The sequence below is a fragment of the Lupinus angustifolius genome, chromosome LG14 (assembly GCF_001865875.1).
Source record: "Lupinus angustifolius cultivar Tanjil chromosome LG14, LupAngTanjil_v1.0, whole genome shotgun sequence".
Lineage (NCBI taxonomy): Eukaryota > Viridiplantae > Streptophyta > Magnoliopsida > Fabales > Fabaceae > Lupinus > Lupinus angustifolius.
In genome coordinates this window covers 2,400,876-2,412,981 of record NC_032022.1, presented here as the reverse complement: position 1 = coordinate 2,412,981, position 12,106 = coordinate 2,400,876, and the positions used below count along the sequence as shown (strand labels likewise).

The 12,106-nt window shown below is 33.1% G+C and overlaps 2 protein-coding genes across 3 annotated transcripts; one reads left to right on the top strand and one right to left on the bottom strand.

Annotated features, from left to right (window-relative positions):
- On the top strand, positions 878-1,634 carry LOC109326481. Its single transcript, XM_019559181.1, has 2 exons — positions 878-1,398; positions 1,482-1,634. The coding sequence occupies exon 1, from the start codon at positions 905-907 to the stop codon at positions 1,382-1,384; it is 480 nt and encodes a 159-aa protein (XP_019414726.1). The 5' UTR covers positions 878-904; the 3' UTR covers positions 1,385-1,398; positions 1,482-1,634.
- On the bottom strand, positions 1,982-10,205 carry LOC109327007 (LMBR1 domain-containing protein 2 homolog A-like). Of its 2 annotated transcripts, XM_019559972.1 has the most exons (14): positions 9,907-10,205; positions 9,262-9,341; positions 8,547-8,705; positions 7,316-7,529; positions 5,886-5,972; positions 5,664-5,803; positions 5,141-5,221; positions 4,965-5,029; positions 4,365-4,537; positions 4,058-4,188; positions 3,884-3,971; positions 3,385-3,598; positions 3,156-3,256; positions 1,982-2,746 (listed from the first exon to the last, which is right to left on the bottom strand). In XM_019559972.1, the coding sequence occupies exons 1-14, from the start codon at positions 10,072-10,074 to the stop codon at positions 2,300-2,302; spliced, it is 2,148 nt and encodes a 715-aa protein (XP_019415517.1). In that variant the 5' UTR covers positions 10,075-10,205; the 3' UTR covers positions 1,982-2,299. The 2 variants fall into 2 exon arrangements, with proteins under 2 accessions (XP_019415517.1, XP_019415518.1); XM_019559973.1 differs by lacking the exon at positions 9,907-10,205 and having other exon boundaries at positions 8,547-8,683.

The window sequence follows — 12,106 nt, the reverse complement described above, 5'->3', positions numbered from 1 at the left end:
AAAATAATAGAGTATAAAATGTATACACTAACAGTATAAAGATTTATACACATACATTTCATCATTCACCGTTCATTTGGATTATCTTTTCTGAAAAGTCAACAATAATAAACAATAATGATGATGATACAATGACATTGTATAAAACTCATACACTGTTAGCACATACATCTTTTTCTCGAAATAATATTGATATAAGCTTAGGGCAGCATAATTAAGATTAAAGCTTAGCACAAACCTGGAGGGTTGACCGTACGACCCGCATTCTTGCGCATTCAATCTTTGAATAATGAATCTACGACAACATTTAAAATTTAAGAGAAAAATCAGTGGAATATTATTTATTGTTGGTTAAAGACTTATATATAATTATTATATGATGAGGGAGTTAATTTTTTTAAACTTATTTTTCATAGTTGTTATCAACTCTAGGAAAATTTAATGGTTTGAATTAGTGAGTAGATCTAAATCATTATATGTTCATAGAATTTATGGTTAGGATGAAGAGTGAGTTTAAAAAACTCAATCTTAAAGTAAGTGGATTCTCATTCTTATTATATTATTTATCATTCATTTAGATTATTTTATTAGTGGAGCACACAAATAAAAAAATATAATTATTACATCTATTTCTATTAAATTTCTCTAATATATTTCTTATTTATCTATTTATAATAATCATAGTTATTCATTTTCACTAATTACCTCTCTTATATTAGATAAGGTTGCAAAAATTATATGTTAGTTTTCTAAAGAGAATTTTCCACTAAAAACATTTAATAATAAGTTGAAATATAACAAAGAAATGTGACTAATACAAACAAGAAGACCAAGTAAAACATTCATAATCTATAAATTATAGTATGCATGAGGATTTATAGTATAGAAGAAGAAGAAAAACAAGATGAATGAAATGCATTATTTAGAAAGAAGAGGTTGCAAGAATCACCCAAATGATAATAAAGTACCTGGTGTTTGTTCCTTTTGTTTAAGAGACAAACTCTCACTACTTAACAACTACAACAACATTAACAACAACAACCTTATTGATTGTCCTTCTTCTTGTTCTCCTCAAGGTCAACCACCCTTTTCTCCTCCTACTAATGCCTCATCAAATCATGCTACTTTACCTCATGTCCGGCGCCTCGGTCGGAATGCTTCTCATGCAACAAATCATGTTTCTTGCATGATAAGCTTTAAACATGAGTTGAACTTGAAGAAGAGCAAGTCTCATGCTTTTGCTTCAAGAACAAGGATAAGAGAGAGGGATGTTGGTGGAGTTCAAGGTAGAAAGAAAGATGGGTTTTGGTCTAAAGTTATCAAATTGACAAAAAAGGATTCAAAGGAAGCTTCTATCAATTCTAGGATTGTAAGGGGTGTATGAGATTTAGTTACTTTTCTTCACATTTGAGTTACAAGTAAATCATCATGGATAAGTTTCATGAACATCAAAACATGGAAAAACATATGATGTTCCTTTTGATTTTTAAATGCGTGTATACAAAAGGAAGAAAGTAAATGAGAAATAGAACAATCTCACATATGATGTTCAAAAGTTGATATTCAAATAACAAGGTTTAATTGCTGTTACTTCGAGATAAATATAAATAATATTTGTATTCTTACTCCTCCAACTGTAACACTTAGTATTTATTTGCGAATTAGATTTAGGAGAGAAATAGAAGAAAAAAAATACTTCAGGGTCACCTCACAACTATATTTCATGACATCGAAGAAGTGTTCTAAGCAAATCCAAGAATTAGGCCCAATATAGGGACTTTTTGATGCTGGAACAGAGTCTAACTGAAGTAGTTTTGTTTTTGATTCAGTTTATTATCTCATTCCCACACCAAGTCCTTAATCTCATTTGTGTTGGAACATCAGAAAATGTCACTCAGCAGTAAAAAAATCATTTTTTTATATCCAGAGCAAAAAACAAAATGAACAAGGATTTCTTTTATCTGAAAAATTAACAAAGAAATATTCACCATCAAAACATGAAAGATATCCTATAAAAAATAGCAATTCAATCTGAGTAATCAATTATCAGTTCAAACCATGCAAAACATTGGTAACTCTTCGTACTGTTACAATTTTTACTATTTTCCCCCCTAAGAATCAACTAGCTTTTGTATGAGATTAATTTGTAAGGTATAAGTTTCTGTGTAGCAGATTATCTTCCATCTCATGCTGTAATGGAGGATAAGTACACATTTTTTCTAAGCACATCATTTAAGATATTCCCATTACTGTACATATCATTTGATAAAGGACCTGAAGAAGGATTGAAATCTACACCTCAGTCCTCATCATGGTAAATAACTTGATCCGAAGACGGCTTTTTTAGTCTTTGAAATATTGCATCAAGGGACTCGGAAGAGGAAGCAGGGGAGATCTTATCTTCCAGTGTTTGCCGAATGGGTAAAAACTTTTTGGCCCCAACATTGGCCTTGAAATTCTGAAAGCCGTTCTTCATGTTTAGCCACGTCGACGCCAAGCCTGAAGATGGCATTACGGCTGTGTTACTAGAACTGGTATTGCCTTCATCAAGCATGGAATTAGCATAGGGTACGTTTTTCTCGGCTGGTCTACTGCTCTGCTCTCTAATGGCAGCATACTTGTTGCTGATGGCTTCCCTGCTTGAACCCTGTCTGTTTGTCTCTTCCTTCAAATGTTTAGACATACTTCCATATGGTTCTTCAGTAATTAAATTGGAAGTTGTCTTCATTTCAACACCATTCGTCTCCTGAACAAATTTAAGGAATAAGTAAAGTCAATAAACTGCATAACCAAAAGAATGGGGTAGTAGTCAAAAATTAACAAAGAAACATTCACGAGCAAAACATGAAAGATTGAAGGCCCTTCGTTTAGGTCTTCTTAGGAAAAAAAGTGTTTTTATGACAAAAAACTGACATTTATATGCTTGCTTGGCTGGGGTTTACATAAAATGTTTATCTAGAAGAAACAAAAAAAATATCAATTTTCAGGAGAAAGTTGAATTTTTCGGCTTCTCAAAGAAATGTTTCTGACAAAATGTTTTTGGAAAATAACTTGAGAATCCTAAATAAATAGCCCTAAATTGGATATGTTATATGACATACGAAAAAAGTAAGACAAGATTGCTTCAAAAATTTTGGAGGTTGTGTCTACATTACCATAAAATTGTTGCCCGGTTCAATGTCAACACCATTGAAATTCCTTGCAAGTGGAACAACTTGCTCCCCTATTTTGTGTCCTTGTTCAAGGCAAGATCGCTCTAGAAATAATACAAAATCAATACTCAAACACAGGTATCACAGTCAAAACTCAGTAATTCCAACATGATTTGTAACTTACGAACTTGAACTATAAGTTTTAGCAACACTGGAATTCCACACTTCATACCTCTTTGTAAAATAATTAATCCAGATGGATCGAAACCATCCATATCCTCAGCTTCAGTTTTGAAAATATATCTCTTCCAGCTCCCCATAAAATCAAAGACTCTGTCAAAGAAGTTGCTTGCAACCAAGGCGGTATATATAACCATAATAAGTGGATAGATTCTGTTAAACTTATCCCCAAAGAAAGGGACAGCATTGTCGATATTCCCCATTCGCTGCAATCATAGCAAAATCACGAGCCAAATTATAAAATAAAAAAAGGAATTACTGAGAAAGAAAGGAAGCAAAGATGTGTTGATGCAGAAGTTCAGATAACTTAACAGTGCTGCTAGCTTAGTCAGGCAACAAAAAAATTATATGCTAAAAAAGACAAACAAGTGGAAAAGCATCACAGTAGACAGCAACAACCCAGTGCCCACCACTTTGTTGGATTAGGCTAGAAAAATAGCATCTTCAAGAGACTTGAGAATCAAGGATTTATCAGAACCGCAAAGAAATACCTGTTCAAATATAGTTGTTTTATGAGGACCAAGGCGAATGAGATTGAGAAAGTTGTATGAGATAGGGGGAGCATAACGAGCAACCATTCTGGAAACAAAAAAGGATAGAATATCACCAGTACATTCAACAGCAAAGACAATTCAAGAAACAAAAATAACAGAATAAAAACTTACGAGCATATCATAAGCAAGTTAACTGAGCTGGTCTGTCTGGGTGTCAGTGAATAAAACATCAACATTCCAATTTTGAACAAGGAATAGTATGTGCAGATACACATATACACGAGAGGAATAAAAGCAAACACCTGGGCAAGAAATTGAGGATAACTGATTTCATGCAACCTTTCAAAGATTAACGAGTGAAAAAAAAACACAAAATAACCCATCATTCTAGTTTCACAATTATAGAATGAAAAAATATTTTAAATATATATCTAAATGTTCACACAAAATCTTAAATTCCTAACAAATATGTCCCTACCTGCACAAACACCTCCTGTGTTCCAACGGATTTAATAAGAATGGAGAAAAGCGATAGATCAACACTAGGCAGAAGAGTAGCCTCTGCTAAAAGAATGGCAACAGATATGATACCAAGTATAACGGCCAAGCCTTTCTCAACTTGTTTCCTTAAAATACATCGCCAGAAAAATTCTGCAAAGAAGCACCATTTATTCAGAACCCCAAAGCTCAATGCCATTAACCAAAATATCTTCACATAATTAAATTACTCAAAATAAGATGTAGCATAAACCTAAATGAAAAAGGCAAGACATAAGTGAGATGAAATTCTAGAAACTTCTAAGCCAAAAGCAATAGATATGTACGAGCAAATTACATTGACTTCCCACCAGATGTATCAATATTATATTCAAATTCTCTCATTTCAGGACCTAGGGAGGTCAACTTAATTTATTCTAAACTATATAAATCATGTACCACACAAAAAAAAGTAAAATAGGATTGCAACACATAGGAAGCAACTGAGCAAGTAGGATTTTATGTAGTCAATGCTATTCCAGATGCAGCAGAGAAACATTCAGTGAAGTTAAAAAATTGGGTTAATAACAGTCATAATTACCTAAAGTATCAAGTAGGGATCCCAACTTGCCTCCCCGAGGTGATCTAATGCTCGAATTAAATTCCCTGAAATAATAGCACTATTTTTTTTAAGCTGAGCTGTAAGAACCTGTAATACATTATAGAAGGGTGTCGAAATAGGGAAAACAACAAAAGAAAATGAAATTTGAAGCAAACCATCCACTTGAGTTGCGGCGTTCATAATTCTTTATTGTATCTTCCAATTCAAGGGCTTGCAGTACATAAGTCGTATATTCACTGCAAAAGCAACAATATCAAATGAAGCTTGGCTATTGTTTAACACAGTTGTTGTACGGATGTGACAGAATCTATCTCCCCGTTAGATAACATCAGAAACCAGATTTTACAAGGTCCTTCATATTAGTAGAATCTAGGAATAAAAGTTGAAAATCTTTCCAGTCCAAGTAAAGCCAAAGGATGGAAATTAATAAGCATAACTATTAACCAAGGCAATTACAAGCATCACCAGTGAAGATAATCAAAAAGAAAAAGGACCTAAAACGTAATACGTGAGGGACATACTAAGAAGTGATTTTACTGTCAAGGTATAATAGATACTTATGCTCATTGTAATAAATTAACAATTTAATTTACCATAACAGCTGTTAGTGTGAAGGATTCACGAACAAGTTATCAAGCAAAGAACACCACTAAAAGACCAAATTGGTCATTAACTTACCTTTTATATCTGTAATACTCTTCACTAGCCCCCCGAAGATGACGCCTTAGTGTTGCCATTGACTTCTCATCTGTATCATAATCCATATCATTTTCCCCTAATCGACCACCTTGTGGTTTGAAGGATGGGTCTTCCCTAAACTGAAAATTTGAAGGTTAGATCTAAACAAAGAAAACAATTCAGAATTTGTAATCAAAATATCCAATAACATAAGCTCAATACCATTTGAGTTAGCATATCATCAATGATATTCATGTAAGGTCTCAAAGGATCACGCTTGGACATCTGCTTGGATGTTGCTTGAGCAACCTACAGAGAAAAACAATCATTCAGCTCCAAGAACTTGGAGGGGGAAGGGTACATTAAAAGCAGAGATACTCCGATAGAACTAGACCAAAAATAGTTTAATAGAACAGTCTTATCACTTAAATTCTGTTTCTGACATCAGTGTGATACCAGTAACAGGTTTGTTTGTACATAAAATAGAAGAACCTCTCTTCTTCGCTGCCTCCAATAGAACAGAAAAGAAAAATAAAGGTACCCTAGCTCTTCAGGAGGCCAGACTCTCTCACCCAATGCCTTCACTCACTAATTTCCTGCATACTCTTTTTCCCACCTTTTCCCATATATCCCATCTCACTCCACTGTTCTCTCTCACTCTCTCTCCATCATGGGACCCATGCGACTTAAGTTGTTAGTTACTAACTTTACTATCATGTTTAGGGAGCTGATTCCTTGATGCTCGTGTAACTTTGTCCTAACATAAACAGTTGGAGTCTATCATGATTCACACTCTAAAGCAAGCCATTTCAATTTTGCATCCTCCCCTTACCCGCAAAAACAAAGCAATAAATAATGCACATGAGATTGTCAATGTACAGAAAAAATGATCATGTTCAATATTACAATATTTTTATGGACAGAGCACGAGAACTGCCAGCAATACACTGCTAGCAAGCAAAAGTGCAGCACTTTCCCCAAAATGGCAAAAACATTTAGGACAGATGGAGTCACTAAGTTATAAATTGGAATGACCCTGACAAACACTTCCCTTAAAGTCTTACCATAACTAGCCCAAATAACTTATTAGTATTTTTTATACGAGAAGAGCAGGGAAGGAAGGAGACGTTAGATGCTGAAATATGCTCCATGATGCATAATCCTGCTTTGCACAGAAATTTAAAACTTATGTATTCCCAACGTATCCAGGACTCGAAATAAAGCCAGCTGGAGGAATAGAACATGGATTAAGGGTTTTATTGTAAATTACTTATGAAAGTAAGGCACAGATGACAAAGAAAAACGCTGGTTCTATTTTGCAAGTGAAAGAGTAACAACTTGTAAAATTGCAGCAGGACGAGAACAATAATCAAGCCTTTTCTACAAGGAATGGTTGGGTATATGGATCAAACAACTACATTGAGTTCAATCAAAAAGGAATTTATTTCTTGTGTTATTTTGGAGATCCCCCTCCCTCTGTCCCAAGTTCCGTATCAGGGAGAACTTTGGGTGTGGCTCTATCTTGTTGCATTCCTTTTGGGCATTGGCCTTGTCAAATATGAACATTTTTTTCTTCCAATAAATCCATTTAAGAGTAACTTCTTAATGGTAAAATCATGAAATTTTGCTGACAACTTGAATGAACCACTTACAACAATAGCATTTGAAAGTTCTTGGTGAGCATCATCAAGTTTGACAGCCATTTGGGAAATTTTGTGGGAAAGAACTTTCTGGCGGGTGGTCCAGTCAGCATTTTGCCAAATGCTTTTAGGAATTTCACTTAAACCAAAGCCGAGAAGAAATGCACCAGTAACAAGTCCAAAGGTGTTGGAGCAAGCCATGGCAAATCCCAAAAGACTTCCACTCCTGTTTTTAGAAATATCAACCAACTAGAAATCATTCCCAAAAAGAGGTATCTCTTGACAGTAAACAAAAAATAAACACAGACATGTAATTGAAAAAAAGGCTTACTAAATGCTAACTAGATAACCATGACCATCATGTCAAAAATAAAATAATTGGGCTGAAAGCAGGTATTTATATAAAGAAAATACTAACTAGTGCCCTAAGGACACTGGTTAAGGAAGCAAAACAAACAATTTTGTCTTGGGAAATTAGGCGTTTAACATTTCGAGAAGTGTTGAACTTGTTTTTCCAACACTCGCTTGTCTTGTCTTCCATAACCAATGCCCTTAGAGCACTTGTTAGCAAGACCTTTTATATAACCATGGCACGAAAAATCATACAAGCAATTAATTATTGAAAAGCTGACTTACATATACAATTTAAACCTTTATTTCTTTAATATTTTATCACAGCTTTTCAGCACGTGATTTATATATTATTACAAAGTAACATCTTGTCAAGATGTTCTATTGTGTTTTCTTTAAATGTCAGAGGCAATGTGTTAGCCTTTGGGAGTAAATGCACAGATGTCCATAGAGTTATGAGTTAGATTAAATCTGAATGTGGACACATAATTTTAACAGAGTAGTGTATTGAAGACCCCCCCTTAAAAAGAGGTTTACAAGAACCTCATTATTCATACAATAAGAAAAGATAGAGAGGGACATAAAGAGAGTTTGATGTCCACACAGACTCCAAGTTCATGAATGCATCAGTCATGACAAATCACTCAGTCAAATTACTAACGAAGCATGTCTACATATGACACTGTACATAACAAAGAAGAAATTGCTGTTATTTGAGTGTTCTTGAGGAAAGCATGGAGAGCCAGAAAGTAAAAGGAAGATTTATTATACCGAAAAAAATAAAAAAATACAGAAGAAGAAGGTTCTACTCAACAGTAACTTGGAGAGAACATCATACTACAAAAAGCTAAAATCAACATAAAGAAATAGGGTTAGGAGGACGAGAACCAACCAGGTCTTGTGCATCAGAATGAGAAGAATAAGTCCAAAAAGACCAATGGATCCCACAATTAGATAGAAGACCAAGTTAACATGTACACTAGTCTTCAATCGTTCTGACACGGTGAAATCCCCAGCATCTTCAAAACCCTGAATAAGGGGCACCACAGCCCTGTTTAGGATAAATAACTTAAATGTAAGAGGAAGTTTGCATCTCTGATCTGTTAATGCCGTTAAATATGTCCTTGCGGTAATCATGCCGAGTATGTAGGCAAGCATACGACAAGACCCCCATAAAGCAAATTAGCATTCTAGCACATACATAACATCCCATAAACTTTCAATCGTACAGAAAAACTATATTATTTTATGCAAAAATTATTACAAACATCCAATACAGTTCAAACTCTGTTCCCTAGAAAAATGTTAACATGCATGCCATATGTATTACTAGGTGATTAAATACCAAATAGAGGCACCTAGAGGAGGATCCTGGAGGAATATTTGACAGTCGGGCAATGAGAGAGCAAAGCAACCATCACATGATCAACCAAACAGGCTCAAAAAAAACTTTGGACCATTAACCAACAACACAGATTTCAAAATTGGCCTTCCTTTCTAAACATAACAACTCCTTTGAGGTACACAAAAGGATGTGAAAGGGATGCAAACATACAAGAACCAGGAACGACCAAGCTATAATCATAAAAACTTTACATGAAGCATACCAAGTAAGCAAAAACGTACTCCAATAAGACCAGCTCCAAAAGAAAGAAATGCCTCCACTGTCATGGATTGAAGAAATCGTCTGTGCAAGTCATAGAAACCACAATTAACCACACTCTTCACCTATTAACAATATAAAGATCTAAAATATTTGAACTGAAGTAGATAGTAAAGAAGAGAAAATAACAACCTTTATTCAACGGACACAAGGTTAATCATAGAACAAAAACGAAAAACACATACAGCTAACTTATCAACAATACGTCTGTAGCATAATATTTTGTTTTGATCACTTGAAACACTAACCCTTTAGCAAAGTAAATCATTCTGGTGCTTATACTTCGTAAACATTTCTTTCAGTCTCTAATCTAAATTCCAGTTTATCAAAACTTATCCATATCCAATTTAATAGAATCACTAGTATCAACCCGATTTTCGGTTGAATACCAGCTCTATACTATCCTTTTGGAAAACTAATTCATAAACATCAATTTTTCCTCTTCCTTAAACAATGCAATCGCGATCCGCGTCACTTACTAACAATCCACATAATAACAATCAGGTCAACATTGTTCCTAACTTTCTATGTACATGCAATAATTGAAAAACCCTAAAGATAAAATTGAAAGAGGGAAATGAGAACGTACGGCCCAAATATCAGCAGGTACGAGAATAATGATGGAGACGGAAGAGAACCAAGTGTAACCAACGGTGAAGAGAACGTAGCGAGGGACATGTGGTGCTGCGAAGTATCTGAGAGTTAAAAGCACCATGGCCGTGGTTAGAGGAAGCGAGATCAAGTAAAAAACCCACATCGGCGTTGAATTTGAATAGTTTAGGGTTGAGTTTTCTGATAACACCGTCGCCACCACCGCATTCGCCACCACCTTCGATTTGATTCGATTCGATTTTCCTTCTTCACCACATTCTCTAATTTATTTATTATTATTACTATTATAAATTTCTCTCTCTCTTTTGATGTGCGAACCACTTAATAAAGTATGATTACTATAATGTCTTAAGATCGAATTATTAATGAATATTAGTTCAAGTGATACATGTTGGATTCTTCTTAAGTAATATCTCGGTTTAAGTCTCGTGGGTGGAAAAGATAAAAAAAATATTCACTAGGAGAGTTCGCTTCACATACCTGTAGATATTCCCATCCAAATGGGGTAAGAGATGAATCTAATTTGAATAAAATAACATCATTTTACTAAGATTCAAGATTCAGGTTATAATTCTTATAAATCACTTTTTTTTATTATATAAAAATGATATACCTGTAAATCAATTATTAATAAAATATATTATTTTATGACAATTATCACTTTTTGTGATATGAGAATTTAGGATGAATATATATATCATTTTTCTTTCATTAAAATAACATCACTTATTATGCATTTGGAACTAAATAAAATTTGAGTAATAGATATTGTGTAATGTTGATACATATTTAATATATCTTTCATCATTTATTTGTAATATTTTTTCCAATGATTAACGAAGATTAAATATGAGTAGTAAATGATTCAATGACACCATATGAAACCTTACACTGTATTTATAGGCATCAAAATGGGTGGCTTTGGTTGAGTTAGTCCGTCAAAAGCCGAAAATTTACATGGCTTGAATATTATTATATACTTTTTATTGAAGCTGAACTTTTTAGCCTGGACCAGTCAGACTATATTAAAATTGGGTTAGACTTACTAGACCAAGTTCAGGCTACCTATTTTTTTTTCTTCCTTTTTTAGGAACTTTAACTTTGTAATAAGTGATAGGTGGAAATTATTTTAAAAAATAAAAATAATTTATAATAAAAAATAGATAATAGAGAATGTGTTATGAATTTGAATAAAAAATAAAATAATATATATAATATATTATTTTATAGAGTGTCCTTTTAAGCACAATAAAAAAAGAGTGTAAAATCTACACACAGTTAGTGTAAAAATTTATACACATTTACTACATCCACAATTTTTTCATTTGTAATACTTATATTTAAAAGTTAATAATTTTTAAGAATAGATGATTTAACGGTGTAAAAAAAATTTACACTATTAGTGGATATGTTTTCCTCATAAAAAATAGTGTATCAAATCAAATCCATTTTTCCTTTCTTAATTGTGCATTTAATTAAATTTAACTTTTACAACAAGAATATAATAAAGAAAATAATTTAACAACAAAACTACAAAATATCATAATTATTTATTCAAGAGAATAACTTTTACAACAAAATCATAATAAAGAATTGACTTTTACCATGTCCGTCATACATACACATATTTTATATATTTGAATATAGACATCTACATATGTGTGCATTTGACATTTTATACTTTAATAATTCCTTAGAGTTGACATTATATTTAGTAGTCTAGCATATGATAGAAGAAACATATTATGGAAAATATTTGGTTCCTCTCAATTCAATCATATTCTTAACCTAATATATTATAATAATAATGGTTAGCAATATGTTAGCATATTTAAGTATGAAATCTCACACATTATATATTAGGGATGAGCGGAAGAGATTATAAGTGAAAAACTCATGAAATTATTATCTTAAAGTTTTGGCTCAAGATATTATATCTCACTTGTGACTCTTCTCTTTTTCCATGTTCTGTAACAATTAGACTCATCGATGGTTAAAGGCTTTCTAGTCGAAGACGAGCCCAACAATTGATATCAAAGTCGATGGTTCGGCTAAAATATGATAGACATATTTGAGAGCGAACTGGTAAATATATGGTACCCATATTTACACGAAAAATTGTTGGATATATTCAAGTTGAAATCCTACATTAGATACAAAAGAATGAGTGGAAGAAT

What these genes read in the sequence shown, in the direction of transcription:
- LOC109326481 (XM_019559181.1), top strand. Translation starts at nt 905, where the DNA reads ATGAATGAAATGCATTATTTAGAAAGAAGAGGTTGCAAGAATCACCCA.
- LOC109327007 (XM_019559972.1), bottom strand. Translation starts at nt 10,074, where the DNA reads ATGTGGGTTTTTTACTTGATCTCGCTTCCTCTAACCACGGCCATGGTG. An exon ending in CACAGGAGGTGTTTGTGCAG is followed by an intron (nt 4,189 to 4,364) that starts GTAGGGACATAT and finishes TTTCTTGCCCAG; the next exon opens with GTGTTTGCTTTTATTCCTCT. An exon ending in AAACAACTATATTTGAACAG is followed by an intron (nt 3,599 to 3,883) that starts GTATTTCTTTGC and finishes CTATGATTGCAG; the next exon opens with CGAATGGGGAATATCGACAA.